General features: G+C 40.3%; 2 protein-coding genes across 13 annotated transcripts in view; both read right to left on the bottom strand.

Annotated features, from left to right (window-relative positions):
- Positions 1 to 7760, bottom strand: part of MFF (mitochondrial fission factor) — a 29574-nt gene extending 21814 nt beyond the window's left edge. For 3 of the 12 annotated variants that reach the window (XM_055345877.1, XM_055345875.1, XM_055345872.1), the window contains exons 1-5: positions 7587 to 7760; positions 4264 to 4375; positions 3314 to 3491; positions 2199 to 2419; positions 1103 to 1272 (exon numbers count right to left, since the gene is read on the bottom strand). In XM_055345877.1, the coding sequence (XP_055201852.1) occupies positions 1103 to 1272; positions 2199 to 2419; positions 3314 to 3351 (429 nt within the window). In that variant the 5' untranslated portion in view covers positions 3352 to 3491; positions 4264 to 4375; positions 7587 to 7760. Of the gene's footprint in view, positions 1 to 1102; positions 1273 to 2198; positions 2420 to 3313; positions 3492 to 4263; positions 4376 to 5095; positions 5185 to 6480; positions 6675 to 7586 lie in introns of all 12 variants that reach the window. The other 9 variants (XM_055345881.1, XM_055345880.1, XM_055345883.1 and 6 more) reach the window with 7 other exon arrangements.
- A 4209-nt stretch (positions 7761 to 11969) lies between these two features.
- The window catches only part of COL4A3 (collagen type IV alpha 3 chain), a 130077-nt gene continuing 124828 nt past the window's right edge, over positions 11970 to 17218 (bottom strand). The window contains exons 50-52 of the mRNA XM_055346155.1: positions 16798 to 16912; positions 15417 to 15589; positions 11970 to 14826 (exon numbers count right to left, since the gene is read on the bottom strand). Of these exons, the coding sequence (XP_055202130.1) occupies positions 14742 to 14826; positions 15417 to 15589; positions 16798 to 16912 (373 nt within the window). The 3' untranslated portion in view covers positions 11970 to 14741. The remainder of the gene's footprint in view (positions 14827 to 15416; positions 15590 to 16797; positions 16913 to 17218) is intronic.

Consider the following 17218-nt stretch of genomic DNA (forward strand, 5'->3'; position numbering starts at 1 on the left):
CTATCTCACCATACAAGGTCTTACACAAAAGCTCAAAGAATGTTTGTTAAATAAATACAGTCCCATAAGCACCTCAGTGCTTTTCACCAGGTGAACACTCACATTTAGTGCTTTCCACCAAGAGAATATCTAGAATGTCTCAGTTACGTCAGCAGAAACTTCCAACCAAGAGAAGGCTAACGCCAGTACTAGGAAACAGCACTCCCTTGGATTATATGGACACTTCACCCTTGTTTGAAAGGACCAACATGAACAAGGACACACCGGCAGTTCCACTATCAATAAAAATGCATGTCTGCACACTGTCTTACACTAGCTTCATAACAACACAGAAGTTCAGAAGCTAAGTGTAAAAGCTGTAACTTTAAGTATCATCACAGAATTTTACAAGATTGGCCCTGCTTGGGAGAGGCAAGATCTGAACTTTGCTACGAATACTTATTAGTCCTTCTTGTAATATCGAGGTCAGGGCTATTAATGTTATAAAGTATATTAACTCAGCAGAGACTTCTTAGCAAGCAAGGAGATTAGGTAGTATCGAGGGAAAAAAAGTGCTTTCTTTGTCTTATCTGCCAGATTTTTTTTGTAATAAAGTGCTGCATTCATTTTCCAACTTTTTCAGTATTGCTTAAGGTATAACCCCCAGCCATAAAAGCTCTTCCTTCTAGATCACATGAATGTTAATGATTTCCCCAAAATTTTCATTTTCTGAAACATAACATTTAGATTTTAAAAAAACAGCATAATATCTTAGTTGGAGTATCTACATATCAGAATTTATAGTAACCAATGGTCCATGCGGAAGGCTTTCAGTACATACTAATGACAGGATTTACAGCCTTCGATCCTCTTTACTTCTTGTTTTTGTCCTTATTATTTCAAATTCAGTTGATGTTAAAACTCTACTTACGGGCAGCCCGGATGGCTCAGCAGTTTAGTGCCGCCTTCGGCCCAGGGTGTGATCCTGGAGAGCCAGGATCGAGTCCCACATCAGGCCCTCCCTGCATGGAGCCTCTGTCCCTGCCTCTCTCTTTCTCTGTGTGTCTCTCATGAATAAATAAATCTTAAAAAAAAAAAAAAAACAAACAACAACTCTACTTACTTCTTCATTTTGAGGGGTTGGAGGAGGTCTTTCTAAATCCAGAAAATCTAGTGGTCTTTCACTTAATGTAAGTACACGAGGTGGTGTTTTTAGTGCCAGAGGTTTAAAGGGAGTTGACTGAATAAGGTCAAGATCTGCAGGTCTTGAAAATGGAATGTCTTCATTATTTCCTAGGAGTATAAAAAGGAAAGGAGGGAAGTTTTAAAAAGATAGCAGTTTTATGTAAATGTATCTGCCATTACACACCCTCTAGGATGACTAAAATTAAAGACTGACAGTACAAAGTGTTGGCAAGGATGTGGAGCAGTGGAAACTCCCATACATCACAGATGGGAACAAAGAGGGTACAATCAATCTCAAAAACAGCTTGACAGTTTCTCATAAAGTTAAACACAATTTACGGTATAACCTAACAATTCTATTCCTAGAAACAGGAAAACACACATCCTTACAAAAGTTTGTACATGAATATTCAGAGTAGCTTTATTCCTAACAGCCCCAAACAGGAAACAACCCGGATCTCCATCAGTGGGTAAGTGGATACACAAATTGTGGTATATTCACAGGGTGGAATACAACTCAGCAATAAAATGGAGTGAACAACTGATAGAAGAATATGAAAGAATTTCAAAAACATTACTCTAAGCAAAAGCCAGGCCCAAGACAAAATACTGTATCAACCCATTTGTATGAAACTCTAGAAAAGACGAATCTAATCTCTGGTTACACAAAGGAGATAATGGTTATGTGGAAACGGGGCGGGGGGGGGGGGGAGGAACTAAATGAGATGGGAACTTCCCTTGCAGGGTGATGAAAATGTTCTGTATTGAGACTGTGGTGGAAGGTCACAGGAGTATATACATTTGTCAAATCCCATCACACTTAAAAATTACACATATCTTATGTATGTAAGTTATGTCTCCATTAGTTGAATTATTAAAAAATACTGTTTGAAATTTCAGACCTTATAATAAAAATTTTGAAAAAAAATGCGAAGTTGTAGTTACCATGCCCTTTTCTAAACAATATTTTGAAAAACCGGAAGTTTTCATAAAATCATATAAAACAAAGATCTTGATAAATAAATGTAAAATACCTGCTACAACGATCCTCTCTGGTACCTGCATAATGACACTAGCATTTGGAACTCCTTCTTGGAATCCTTGTTCCAGGTCAGCATTTGGTGGTGCTACCTTTAATTTCTCCGGGACCCTCATCTGCTGACTAATACCTTCGGTGTATTCCATTTCATACTGAATTCGACTAATTTCCGCCATCTCAGCAGCAGTGGGAGAAGGAAATGCTGCCCCACTCACTCTGTGGGCAAAAATTTAAAGACAGGGATAACTAAGTGTTAAAATGTCAGTCTTCTTTATGGAGTGAAGTTAGACACTACCTTGTAGGAAGAGCAAGAGGAGACTTCTCATTTGTGAGTACTGAATATGTACGAAGGAAAAGTAAAAAAAAACTGAACAAAATGTTTTCCTTAACATAAGCCTTCTCACTTATCAGTTGAAATTGCACCCTGAGGACACTGGTTAGGAGCAAATCTTAAAATTATTGTATCACCACAAAACAAATGTGCACAGACACACTCTCTCTGCATAGATACGCGTGCTGCTTATAATTAAAAAGATGCCTAAAATAAAACTTAAATTTTTCTAGCCAATAATTTGAGGGAAAAGCTGCTAGGATTTTATAAAACTGAAATTAGGAATTGCTGTCATGCATGAAGAAAATAAAGCCTTTTAATGATGAAAATCAGATTCAAAAAGTAAATAAGGCTAATTCTAAATTTATATTAAAAAAAAATGTAGTCCCCAGAAAAATCACAAGATACAAGTTAAAACTTCTCTAATGGAATGTATACCTGGTGACTGAGATACAATGAATACCAAATATAGAATAATATGCAGTAATAAATCCTTCATTTATGTATTCCTTTTATGGGATTAAAATCTTCCCATTAATTTATATTTAATATCATCTTTACATGTCTATTTTTAAAAAGCATGACATGCCTTTAAGGGGAAATAGTACAAATGCACTGAATAACCTCCTAAATTAGAGGATTCATGCTTCAGGAAAATGTAGAAGAAAGTTACCCCCAAATACAAAATGCTGATTGAAGTGTGAAAGAGCATTGTCAGCCTAATGGTGCCACTCACTCAAGCCTACAATACCAGCTCAACTGAATAAAATGTCACTGACCTTCCTAGTGGTGTGTCACTGCTTGTTCTTTCACTCATTTGTAATACAGTAAATACACGTCTAGAATAGCTATTAAAATACTGCTACCCTGTAGTTCAGTTTACTTTATACAACAATTCCCCTACAAATCTGAACTTTTTTGTAGGTATACATAACAACACGGACACTGCTTTTCCAGCTGTAAAAAAGAAAGAATAAAAAAAAAAATCAGTATTTCAACAATTCATTTTATTTAAAAAACCATGAATTATAGTAAACATCTACTTAAAATTATTTACTAAGACTTGATCTAGAAAACCAATTTTCAAATTTCTCCTAAACAGTTATTCTATACCTCAAAAATCATAAAGATGATTTTTTGCACAGTCACTATTTTATGATTCTGCAAAAAGGATAAAGCTAATCAAATGTATATAAAAATGTGAAGTCAGATTTTAAAAAACATTTTGCCATAGACTCCTTTAATCATTGTATTTTGAAAGAAAGTTCTCTCCTTTTTAAGGCTTAGGTAAAATACAGATGAAGAAATCATGAGGAGAATGTCAAGGGCAGAAGTAAATGCATCTGACGTAGCCTAAAAAATTGATGTACAAGTAATGGTTTCCTTAAAAGGAAATGACTTCAAAAGCCAAATTACACTGAATTTTCAGCAAAAGATATTATACATAAATCAAGGGCAATAAAAATTAAAGAGGACATAAAGGTGAGTCATACGAGGGATTTTTCCTAAACTCCATGTCAGAGATGTATTATGACACTTGAACTACCTCAAAAAGATGCTTAGGAGAGTTTTTGGAGGTTGCTCAGAGTGCTAAGCCCTGACAACTGGTTAATTATGACTGCTAAATTGCTTCCTTTATTCTTTACCAAAATGTGTGAATTTTAGGGATCTGGCATGCAGATGGTTTAAAGACTAAGAAAATAGAGCCAAAAGACAAATTTTTACTCACAAATGTGTACCAGCTACTGCGGGCTATTTGGCACTATCTGCTTCTGTGCTTCATATTAAATCCTTTAACTCGCTTCAATGTGCCTGTGCTGGATTTAGAGCCACTTTTGTCCCTAGGGGAGAAAACAGGAGCTAACTGAGAACCCACATGACACCAACGTTGGGTATTCATTGCTGGAAATCCTCTAAATGATAAGTCACCTTACATTAGGAAATCAGTACAATACAGAAAGCAAAAAATTAACAAGCTTACCACCAATTTTAATCCCACATTCATTAGTTTCGTTAATGCAAGATAAAATAAAGAATTGTCACCATTTCTGATTTGAATTTAGAAAGATGTGACAGACGAAAAATATTTAAGTTTGAAAGAATCTTAATAGTTATGTGTATACACGTATATCCAGGAAGAACAAGTACATTTTGGCTAAATTTTCATTCAGTACTTAATTTAATTTCATATGTATTTCATTCATAACTTTCAATCAGTACTTGAATTTGAACCAGTAATATATGCACATGGTACAAAGCACACAAGAAGATACAGAGAAAACACAGTGTCTGACCAGACCCTATCCTACAACCACCTAGGTCCCCACAGGCAATCTCTTATTTTGTGTCTCTTTCTAGAGGAGAAACTCTTTCAATACTTGTGTGTAGATGAAGCCCAATAAAATCTTACATTTGGATATAATACTGAAAAGAGATATCTCAAAAGAATTATAGTTAGCCTTGGGGCGTTACAAATTGAAGTTTTATAATAATAAGCAAGGGACACAAATAACCAGAACATCATCTCCCTCAAATGTGCTATTGTCCCCCACTCCATTTACCGCTTTTCAGTCTTCTTATGGACTTTCCACCAGTACATCCCATGAGGGTCAAAATTCCATTCTATTGCAATACTTTGTCTTACGAAAATCTGTTTGTAAAATATCACAGATTTAGGTCATATGGATGCTGAAAAGACAACTTCAAGAAAAAGGCAAATTCTCCTAGCCTGAGCTACTTAAATTTTAAAAAGTAAATGGAACTTTTCTAAGACAGAACACTGTACTATCCTAATTAGATTGGAATTTTTTTTCCCCTCCCTCATTAGACTGTAGCATTTCTGGTATCATCTTATGGCAATACATAAAATAAACTTCTCATTTGGAGTTAATATTAATTCCAGAGGTTCTGTTATTAGACTCTATTAGGCAACCAGTACACAATTCTCCATCATATAATTAAGGAGACAAAATCGCTCTCAGAATCACAGATGATCCTACTTGTTCCCAAACGCCAGTAATTTACCAATTTTATAGTTCTTTCCACATTCACAGAGTATGCTTACTCTTACCTACCCTTAATTTTTTAACTCAATTTCTAAAAATCTTAATGCATTTTAAAAGGAAACTTTACATCATCACCTTATGCCATACATATATAAATATATGTAACAAAAACATAACTTTAAGAAAAAACCCTCATCGGGATCCCTGGGTGGCGCAGCGGTTTGATGCCTGCCTTTGGCCCAGGGCGCGATCCTGGAGACCCGGGATCGAATCCCACATCGGGCTCCCGGTGCATGGAGCCTGCTTCTCCCTCTGCCTGTGTCTCTGCTTCTCTCTCTCTCTCTCTGTGACTATCATAAATAAAAAAAAAAGAAAAAAAAAAAAAAGAAAAAACCCTCATCCATATACTATCTAGAATCAAGTCAAATCCCACTCGTGGAAAGGATCCCTAATTTGGGACTCAATGATTCAAGCCTGACTTTGTTTTCTATATTAGAACACTGAAACCCAGAGAAATAGCCTAGGAAGTAACAGAAACAGTTTGGGTCAAAAGATTTTTATAATTCCCCAATTATTAAAACAAAACAAAACAAAACTCCACTTATTCCATGAACCTAGTTCAAGGTTTTTATATTGGTCAACCTGTTTCCATTCTCTTTTCAAGTAACTATACTTAAAAAAAAAAAAAAAAAAAAAAAGTTTGGTGAATTAGCAAATCAGGGGATAGCAATCCAGGAATTAACTGTACTTTTGAAAAGAAAAGTCACCAAAACCTTGAAAGAAAAAAAAAAAAAAGACCCCACAAATTAATGAACTTTAAAATAAGGTCATGAATCCACAGAAAACAAGTTTCAACCAGAAGGGAGAAAAGCCCAAGTGCTAAACTTTGTGATGATCCTCCAACCGGGCAGCCCTATCGCACAGGAAGGGATGGCACGTACAAGTTCCTTTCGGAAAGAGCAGCAAGACCAACGAATTCCCAAGTGTTAGAGACCCCACAAGGCAGCGGGTCCTACACGGAATTCTTGGGAATTCCGTGGGGGAGAAGGCTTCTTCTGCTAAAGCACAACCAGGCCGCTGTAATTCCTTCCCAAATCTATTTTCACGAGGGCTTTTCCTCTGGGATCTCCTGCGCCTGCGAAATGGGACACACAAGGGAGAGAGAACAGCTGCGATCCTCCAGGGCCCAGCCTCCCGGGGGATCCGAGGCCTGAGCACGACCAAGGGCTCAGGGTGAGCCTTTCCGATGTGCTGCAATTGAAAAAAGGTGCCTACGGAGCGCCCCTTGCTGCAAGCGCCCTAGGGCGCCGCGGCCCGGGGTGTCCTTGCACCACCCGAGGAGCCTCGTCCCGCAGGCGAAGGTCGGGAGCTCCCCGCACCGCTCCCCCCGCCTCCCAGCTCCTGGAAGGAAACCCCAGGAGCCACGGACTCCAGCATCCACACCTGGGAGCAGGTGCGCCTGCAAACCCACCCGACCTGGGGCGCTGGGGTGGGGGGTGGGGGGCGGCCGACCGGCCTCCAGCAAGGCCTTCCCGGTCCAGCGCGTCTGTTGCACAAAGTGAGAACAACAAACGGCTCGTCCCGTCGGCAGGTGTCGGGGGCAAGGTCATTCCGAAAGGGGGGCGGGGGGCTCAGCCGGGAAGGAGGGACGGCCCCCCGCAAAGCTCCGCGCTCGGGCTCCAGGTCGCCCCTGGGTTTCCCAGCCCCCCCCCCGCCCGCCCCGCAGCCCAAACTATTTTCTAGACAGGAAATCCACATTTATGCTCAAAATGAGACCCCGAACTAGGAGGAGGGAGGGGCCAGCCCCAAAACTAGCTCCCCAGGAGCGTGTGCCGCTCTCCCTTGCTCTCCTCGGGGGCCGAGGCGGCGGCAAAGGTCCTGAAGAGGAGACGAGGCCAGAGCCCGGGGGTCGGGGCCCGCCGGGGCAGCAAGGTCGGCCCGGGGCCCCCGCGGGTCCCTCCGTCCGCCCGGGGGCACGGCCGCCGCGCTAGGCCCCGGAGGCCGGCTCGGGCCGCGGGCCGCGGGTCGGGAAGGCATCGGCACTCACCGCTGGGCCCGCTGGAGGGTCCCCGACGACGGCCGCCGCCCGCCGGCTCCCGGAGGCCGTTGGCCGAGCGCACCGAGGCGCCCGGGGAAAGCACCGGCCGGAGCGGCCCGCAGCGGGCCGGGGCAGACGCGAGAACGGCCGGGGCTGGCCCTCGCCGGGAGCCGTAGCGGAGGCAAGTTCGCGGTCATGTGATACAGGGAAGGGCGGACGTGAGGCTCACGCACGGGAGCGGGGGCCGCGCGACGGCGCTACGGGGCCATCTTTGTTGAGGGCGAGCTGCGCCGATCGCGGTCAGCGATACTTCTACCGTACGAGTTCAGTTCACGCTTCAATTTAGGGAGAGTGCGTGATCTGTAAGACCCACGTGTTTGCAAGGTCAACCTTCGATTGCCGGTTAAGATCACTGTTCTTCAGGGCTATCTGCATGAAAGCCCCAGTGGCCCGAGCCCTCTGAATATCTCACCACCCCTTGCAGGTGATTGCTCGCGGAGCCCTGTGATTATTACCAGGTCTTCCGTGACAGCGGCCCCTGCCCTGGTGGCTCCGCTGATCCCTCGCGAGGGGAGTGGTGGCAAAGAGCGAGGTTTTTCGGTAGTTAGCAGCCTTGTTGAGCTTCGGGAGCGCCCTCTCTGCGTCGCACCACCCAGATGCTCGCTTCCCGCGGGAAGCTCCGTGCCCCGCTCGCCCGCCGGACCCCGGGCCGAGGCCGAATCGCCGGGGATTTTGCGTGCCTGGAATTTAGCAAACGGCCGAGCAAGGGCATGCCCAGGAGGAGGTACTTGGCCAGAATCTAAAGTTGGTCCAGAAGTTGGTTTGGAGAAGTTACCATTCTCCAAAATAATTTTGGGAGGAAGCACCTTGAGAAGTGCTGCTGCTGAGTCCCCTCTATTTAATAGGGACAAATCATCCTCCGGTAAGAATAGGTTGATTTTAGGAATGAGGAGTCATTCCCGACCAACCTTTCCGGGGAAGACAGAGAAACCAAGCAGGGTAAGCCAGCCATGGCCAGAACTTGTAGAAGTAAAAGTAAGAGCCCTGCTGCTTCCACCAGCACCCTTCCACTTTTTTTTTTAAGATTTTTAGAATTATTTATTTAGATTTTATTTCTTTATTATCACTCATGAGAGACACAAAATGAGAGAGAGGCAGAGGGAGAAGCAGGCTCCATGCACCGGGAGCCCGACGTGGGACTCGATCCCGGGTCTCTAGGATCGCGCCCTGGGCCAAAGGCAGGCGCCAAACCGCTGCGCCACCCAGGGATCCCACAAATTAAAGTTTTAAACAGAGAAAGAGATCAATGTCAACTCTCCACTTTGTTCCATTCCCACTGCTTGTTTAGCTTTAGATGATCATTACCCATCATCTGGACTGATAACCTTTTAACTGGCCATCCCAGCTCCAATCACTTTTCTCCTCTAATTTTTAATTATTAATTCTTAATTAATTCTTTGTGGTTGGATCCACAAAGAACCTAGTTTTACAGATTGTGACATCCCAAATTTGAAGCCCCAGGTTTCAAAGAAATTGATAATTTATAGTTCTCTACAATTCAAAAGTCCATAACAGCAATCCAGTAATTTTTATTTTTTTAAAGACTTCATTTACTTATTCGTGAGACACACACAGAGAGAGGCAGAGATACAGGCAGAGGGAGAAGCAGGCTTCCTGCGGGGGCCCGATATGGGACTCGATCCGAGAATTCCAGGATCATGCCCTGAGCCAAAGGCAGACGCTCAGGAGAAGCTCAGCTGCTGAGCCACCCGTCCCAAAATCCAGTAATTTTTAAAGTCACTTGAAATTATGAAATAGCCTGGCAAGAGCAGTGTATAAAACACTGGACCTTCTAGGTTACCATTTATATGATCATTCTACTCTTGTCGGAATCTTCACTGGCTTTAATACCAGCCAATGAAATGCAAGTTCAACCTGGTATTTGAAACTCTACCTAACATGGCCCTAACTCATACAATGCCACTTTATTTACTGCTGTGTTTGTGTGCATATGTGATGTTTACATACACAGAGAATACATATATTCTTGTGTATTCCATATATGTTCTTCTTTTCTGTATATTCTTGACCACTCACTAATTATTCTCTGAGATTGCTTCATGCTTTCCTAACTACTTACCCTTATCCATACTATTCCTGCCACCTGGAATGCCATCCTGCCTCTAGCCACCTTCTGTTTCTTGAAATCCTAACTGCCCTTAAAGAACCACCTACGATATTCCTTCTTTTCATAATTATTTCCTGAGACCTCCAACTTTTGAATCACTATTTGTTGTCTGTCAAAGCACTTACCACATTCTGTCCAACATTATAATTAATTTATGTATTTGCCTTATTTTCTGCTGCCAGGTTAAGTTCTGTGTTTGAGACCAAGGTCTGTGTCTCATCTGGATGTCTTCTGTGGAGCCAAATACCTTGAGCATGCTGTAGGTCTGCGTTACAAAGTGGTGAGATGAGACCTCTTTGCTGGTTTGGCTGATAAACCGTAATTGAAGACCATTCCGAAGCAATAGTTCTAAAAAGGTTTTGAGCAATGTCAGTATTTTTAGAAAAACCACAGTCTACAAACAACTTGAGAGGGTCATATTTATCTGGATGTTTAGATTTAGCGTGGTCATTCCAAATCAATTAATTTTTTTCTGCTGTGTTTGGTTGTTGCTCAGTTTCCAGTAGGCAGAGCTGGGAATAGGGTGAACTAAACTGGCACAGTTAGTGTTCTCTGCAAGTGCCCCATCAGTAGCAGTAGGCTGCTGAGAATCCATTAGAGACTGACCACAATTTTCTTTAGAAACAGGCTTGTAAGTAGAGAGAAAAAAAACTATAAATACCACATTCATTCCTCTACTTGCTGGCAGTAAAAATACGCCCTTTTGAAGATTTTATTTATTTATTTGACACAGAGAGAGGGAGAGCACAAGCAGGGGGAGGGTCAGACAGAGGGCAAAGGAGAATCAGGCTCCAACTGAGCAAGGAGCCAGATGCGGGGCTCAATCCCAGAACCCGGAATCGTGCCCTGAGCTGAAGGCAGATGCCTAACCTACTGAGCCACCTAGATGCCCTGAAAATATTTCTAAAACATTTATATGAGCAACAATTTTCTTTGTCTTCTTAGAACTATTACCCAGGATCACTGTTCAGTTTCTTCCTGTGACTTTTTTTTTTTTCCTTTGACTATCTTGATTGCCATTCCACCCAGCCTGAAAGTTTCTTACTTACAAAATTTAATATTTTGTATATTAAAAGTATTTCTCTTCACCATTTCTCTACATTTAAAATTTTATGAATATTTTTCCTTGAATGAGTATTTGTATTATAAATGGGAAACATTTATCAAAATGTACGACCCATAATTTCTGTAATTCATACATTTTCTTGATTTGTAAAAATTTCTTAAACACTGTAATAGAAAATGAACAAAGATGTGATTAGGTCCTTTATAGGAAAACAAAAACAAGCCCTAAGAAAAAATACTAATAAAAACAAATACTAATTAAAAGTGACAAATATGTAGCATCACTGGTAGTGATCAGAATGTAAATTAAAATAGGATAGGCAAAATTGTAAAAGAACAGCTGTATCCATGGGATGCCCAGGTGGCTCAGCAGTTGAGTGTCTGCCTTTGGTGCAGGGCATTATCCCGTGATCCAGGGGGTCCTGGGATCAAGTCCTGCATCAGGCTCCCTTTGAGGAGCCTGCTTCTCCCTCTGCCTATGTCTGCCTCTCTCTGTGTCTCTCAAGAAAAATACATAAAATATTAAAAAAAAAAAAAGAACAGCTGTATCCAGAATTGGTAAAAGCATAAAGAGATGGGTGTTTTCATTGTTGATACAGCTGGAAATTCTAACAACCTTCTGTATTTTTGTATGTATATCAAAGAACTAATATGTGGGTCCTCTGATTCTATAATGTTCCTTCTAGAGATTGATCTTGAGGAAATAACTGGAAAATGTGAAATGAAACGTGTTTAATACGTCCATAATAAAACTAAAGTGTCCATCAATTGGGGATTCACTGACTTAACATAGTAAATCCATGCAGTGGACTATGGTATAAATAATGATTAGTTCTTGTCTATTGATGTGAAAAAATATCCATAGAGTATTAAGTTAAAAAAAATCTGGTTACAAAACAGCATGTTTTTATTCCATTTTTTTTAAAAAAAACATATTTACACAGGAAAACTCTGTAAGAGCATATATGTTAAATATCTTGGGTGAGGGTGACAGATCATGGCAATTTTTATATTCTTCAAAACTTTTGTATTGTCTGTTGTTTTTACAGTAAACACACATTATTTTTACAATTCAAAAAAAATTATTTCCATTTTGAAAAAAAAATAAGACCAGATATATTTTTTAGAATTTTATTTTTAGACAATACAATAAAATAACTTTTAGCTATAATTACAGAAATATTAGTACATTACAATATTGTAATGTTGTCAGGATATAATAATATAAAATATTCAATATATTTTTAAATATATTTCATTTGGTTATAGAGTAAACATTAAATTAAGTTTAGTTGCAGTAACTTACATTTGCTGCATAGAAAAATCTTTGTAAGTTAAATTAGCAATACATTTCAAATTTAGCATTATTGTAATACTTTTATAAATAAGTTACTTAGTAATGTTTACCTTGCAGAAAGAGAGACCACTGAGAAATCCATTATTTTAGCACACTGTGAAATTCCAAAGTCGAAGCCCCAATTTGAAAAGAAACAAGTTATTTACATTTTATCTACAAAGTTAAATCTTCATAATATAAGCTCTTCATAGGCATCTGGAAAGAAATGCGTGGGAGCTATGTTTTAAGGCTCAGTCTTAGAGGTATGACTGACCAACTATTAATATGGCTTCATTGGAATGTAAGGCTTTAGCATCACCTGTCTTTCTCATCACTGCTAACAGGGCAAGAGAACACAGAGGCTTGGGTAAGCAGAGGCCAGTAAGTAATTTGGCATTAGTACCACTCTAGGGCTTTTACGTTTTAGTTAAATTAGATGACCGTAGGGTGGTTTGTGACTTTGGACTTTAAAGAGAGGCACAGATGGAGCAATTAAAGCCAGCTGTACCTGGTGACTGCCTGTAGAATCGGTTCTTGGCTGTTTGCCTACAGCAGTTCCTAATTTTGAGGGTGTTGGAAACCACCTGGAGGGCTTGTGAAAATGCAGATTTCTGGGCCTTACCTCTAGTTTCTGATTCTGTAAGTGTGAGGTGGACCCTAAAATTTGCATTTGTAGCAAGTTCCCAGAGGCTGTTGATGCCACTGGTCCAGGGACCACACTTTGTAAATTACTGTCCTATCGAGGGTTTGTGGCCATCCGTTAGCCCCTATATGCCATTATTATACAACTGGGACAGTAGGATATTCTTAGAGCAAAAAAATCTTTATATTAGGTGAGTCTAAGTAAATAATCTAAGTAAAATGCACTTTATAATGTTTAAACGTAAAAATGGCTTGACAGCAGTCACCTGAGCAATGAAGGATGTGAACTATGGTCACAGTCTGTGCTGGCCTTTGGGGTTACACCTTCACCTACAGAGCCACAGAGACAAAAGCAATAACCTGAATTTAAATATCAGCACCACCAACGCCACCAGGGTGGATCAAGAAACTTCTTCAGAGCTTTGCCTCAGGATACCTGACCTCTGAGATCCACCAAATAGCGCTACCATCAAGTTCAAGTGGTTCTTAGTGTCTTGCAGATTTTTGTTTTCTTAATTTTGTTCCTACCTTGGCTTCTGTGATGCCTAAGAGAAACTAGATGTCCTGGCTTTCCCTGGCAGAAGTCTTGTTTGTAAACCTTTATTGAGGCCTGCTGAATAATGATGATGGAGTATAAGAACAGTGACAAAGGATGAAAAGGGGGGAAAAAGCCAGCTTACATATGTGGGAGTCTTAACGGCAACAGTTAAGTTAGTTTTCTGGGATATCAGATCAGAAACATTAGTCTCTTTTTCTCCCCTTTGCTGTCTGTAATTTTGCACCGTGCCTGGGGCATGGCTTGGTGCTGAACGAAATGCTTGTTTAGTTGAATTAAGTAACCTTGGGAATGTATCAACACACTGAAAAGCAAGTCTTAAGACCTATATCTGCAAAGCTATACAATTTGTACATTAGGATTTTTACACGATTCTTTCAACATGGTTGGTGAGAACATGTAATATAAAACACATTTTTTACAAAGAGTTAGAGAAATAGGGACTAAATCTGGAAATACCTAGGTTACATGGAGTATGAATGTGTCACAGCAAAAGAAAAATAGTTTGAGCCTGATTAGTCAAGCGTTCTCAACATTTATAGGGATGGGGATAAAGTGCACATCAAGTAAGTAGTGTCCTTATTATTTGGGTGGGTGAACTGGTAAAAAAAAAAAAGTTAGATACATTTTAGAGTATGTGTGTAACAGCATCCTATTAAAACTAATTCATTAAGGGCAAAAGTTTGAATGCAAGCAGGTTACATTGCTGCGGTGAAAGGAATTCAGTGGACAAACAAAAAATCTTTTAAAAAATATGAACAAAGCCATTCAGGGAAACCCCCTTTTGGCCTTAGTCTTGGGTACATTTGAAAAAGCCCTAGAATATCCATGAACCTCAGTTCAGTTCTGGCTTCCTCAGGCCTTAGGTTACTGAACAGGTCTGAAAGTTCAGTCTGGTTCATGAGGAGCCATTACTCTACCTGCCCCAACATCTCCTTCCAGTCCCAGGGACTAAAGGGCGTGGTGGCACCATCCTAAACCAATTTAGCCTCCCTGAGTCTCAAAGACTGGAATAGAAGGGGGCAAAATCTTGGGAATCCAGTGGACCAAATAGCTCTTAACTTGTAGCATCAAACTTTATACAATCGCCATTGAGATCATGCAATTCGATACAAGTGGAATATGATTTCAGTGGTGTTTTTTGAAAAGTCTGCTGCCTTACCATGGGAAACTCTGCAAGAGCACAAGATTTAGATACCAGGATCCCAGAACTGACTTAAAACAAATGCTTTGTTGTGTGGGGAAACAAATAGAAACTTTGTACTAAGTCATCACAGAACCATATTGTATGGTTAAAGGAAATCCCTAAATAAATGCATATTCTGCATCATTACTTGCTTATTTAGGACAAAAAAAGAACAGTTCTGTTTTATTTCTTCACTGTCTTCTCTTCATGCACACCCGACAGCGACTTATTATCTTTTCTAACTCCCCAGCTTTCGTAGTTGATGGAATAGGTTTTCTGAAACAAAAGCAAAAGACACAAACAAAAGATGTCATCAATGTATGGATAAAGAGGAACTACTTGGCTGGGTTTGAGCTTTATTAATAAATATTGTAGCTCACCTAAACCTTATTGTAGGAGGTATATTTCTGTAAAGGTATGTACGTCGACATTTTATGATTTAGTTGTATTTCAGCAGCAGAAAGGAAAACATAGGCTGTAATCCAAACTCACAGATCCTGTCATCAAAACCACCCTTAACCCTTTAAATAGTCTGTCCTCCAGTACAGTCAGTTAAAAGCAGCAGATCATTTAGTGGTTTTATTCAGTAATTTGCTATACGCTTATAGACAAATGATAAATATATTTGGTGGTGACAAAAATCACATTTTTGGGTCTTCACTGGTGCAGTAGTACAAAACCATAGCTACTCGTTGACTGTAGAGCACTTGTAAGGTGGGAGTGCCAAGCTAAACAGGATTTTGCCGGTGCAGGGAGATCTTTTAAAGGTGAGTTCATCGACACACAGGTAAGGAAAATGTAACATAGCAATCTCTGAATAGTTCTGCATTTGGGTCATCAGATTAAACTTGACTTTGAATAGTTACCTGAACATTCTTTGGGGGTTTAATGAAGCCAACCAGAAACTGTAGGAATTTGAATAGTAGTTGCACGTTCCTCTTCCGTGACATTCTATAAACGGACTGGCTCGGAACTCTTCCAGACAGGAGCCGGGGGAGGCCAGTGCTTGCCCAGCACCCTCAGAACCTGCACTTGTGAACTTTCACATTAAAAATATCTGGATAAGAATTCTGTGCATGGTGTTCATATTTTCAGTGCTCTTTTTTTTGTAGTAAAAATTTATTTTTCTTTTTTCAGTAAAAAAAAAATAATCGTGTGAATTAAACTTTTATACTTCTTTACCCAGATTTGCTAATACTCGAGGTACCTTCCAAGTTGAGGATTAGTCATCAAAAAGAAAGCAAAAGCTATTCCTTCTGCCTAAATGCTCCTTTTCCTTATTCAGCTAGCTTGTTTTCATAGTTCAGGAATCTGCTTAAATATAACCTGCAGGAGGCTTTCCTGGACCTCTCTTCTCTAGAACAATCTCTCTCCTTATTTTCTTCAGAGTACTGATCACCACCTGAACCCATTACTATTACGGTTATTTTGTCTTCTTGCTGACTGTCTACCTTCACCACTAAGATAGAAGTTCCGTGACTAGCAGGAACTTTGGTTCATTGTTGGTATTCTTTTTAGTGCTTTAAACAATCCTGGCACATGGTAGATGTTCAATAAATACTTGTTGAATTAATAGCTAAATGAATGGATGTCTGCGAGTAAATAAGGGGAAATAATGTATCATATGTGAGGCTATACAAAAAAAATGAATAACCACCAACCGCATATGTGTGGCTATCAGAATCACTGATGGTCCAGAGATTTCTTCATTTAGCACTTAACATCTGGGGAATCTTTCTTTAAAAGGCTTTTTCTCTTAGTCCCCATCTTCATATGAATGTCAAAGGGGCACAGGGTAAGGCAAAAAAGATTTTAGAGCAGAGAGACTCAGGTTCAAATCCTAGTTTTACCACTGACTAATTGTGAGACTTTGGGGTCTTCATATTTATTTATAAAACTGTAGAAGACAAAACTACCTCCAGGGTTTCCATAAGGATTATGGGCAATCTATATAAAACAGCTGCCACATTTTAAAGCAGGCATTCTATTACTAATATAGTATTACTCTTCACCTAAATGTCTTATTTAGAATTTATGGGTAAAGTCATTTTTTAAAATGCTCCATTATTTACAAAAAAACAACCTACTTTAAAAGAGTGTATTTCCAGATTTTCGAGCAAATGTTCATGGAATACTGTGCACACTAATGTCGGGCAGCATCAGTCTTGGGGGCCACATTTCACCCAGTCCAATGTAAGGTTCTAAGGGTATTCTTTACTATGAATTTGCTGTTCCTTTCCTCCTTACCATGATAAACGAAAATCCTTTCCAGAGAGAAATCCAGCCATTGGGACATGAGGGAATGTCAGTGGTTTGGCTGTGAATGGCTATGGCAATCGTAGGACCTTCACAGACAGTGCATCTGTAATGTGAAATAAAGAATATGGCAGCTGGGGCGCCTGGGGGGCTGAGTTGGTTAAGTGTCTGGCTCTTGGTTTTGGCTCAGATCATGATCTCAGAATCATGAGATTGAGCCCCACGTGGGGCTCTGAGCTCAGCATGGAGTCTGCTTGAGATTCTCTATCTCTGCCTCTTTGCCCATCCCCCCACTTGCACACTTTCTCTGTTTCTCTCTAAAATAAATAAATAAAATCTTAAAAAGAGAGATTATGGCAGCATAAGGACTTTCTGCCCTATATGTGCTGCCTTACGTTCCATTACAAATGAA

Source organism: Nyctereutes procyonoides, unplaced genomic scaffold (assembly GCF_905146905.1).
Source record: "Nyctereutes procyonoides isolate TBG_1078 unplaced genomic scaffold, NYPRO_anot_genome, whole genome shotgun sequence".
Taxonomy (NCBI): Eukaryota; Metazoa; Chordata; class Mammalia; order Carnivora; family Canidae; genus Nyctereutes; species Nyctereutes procyonoides.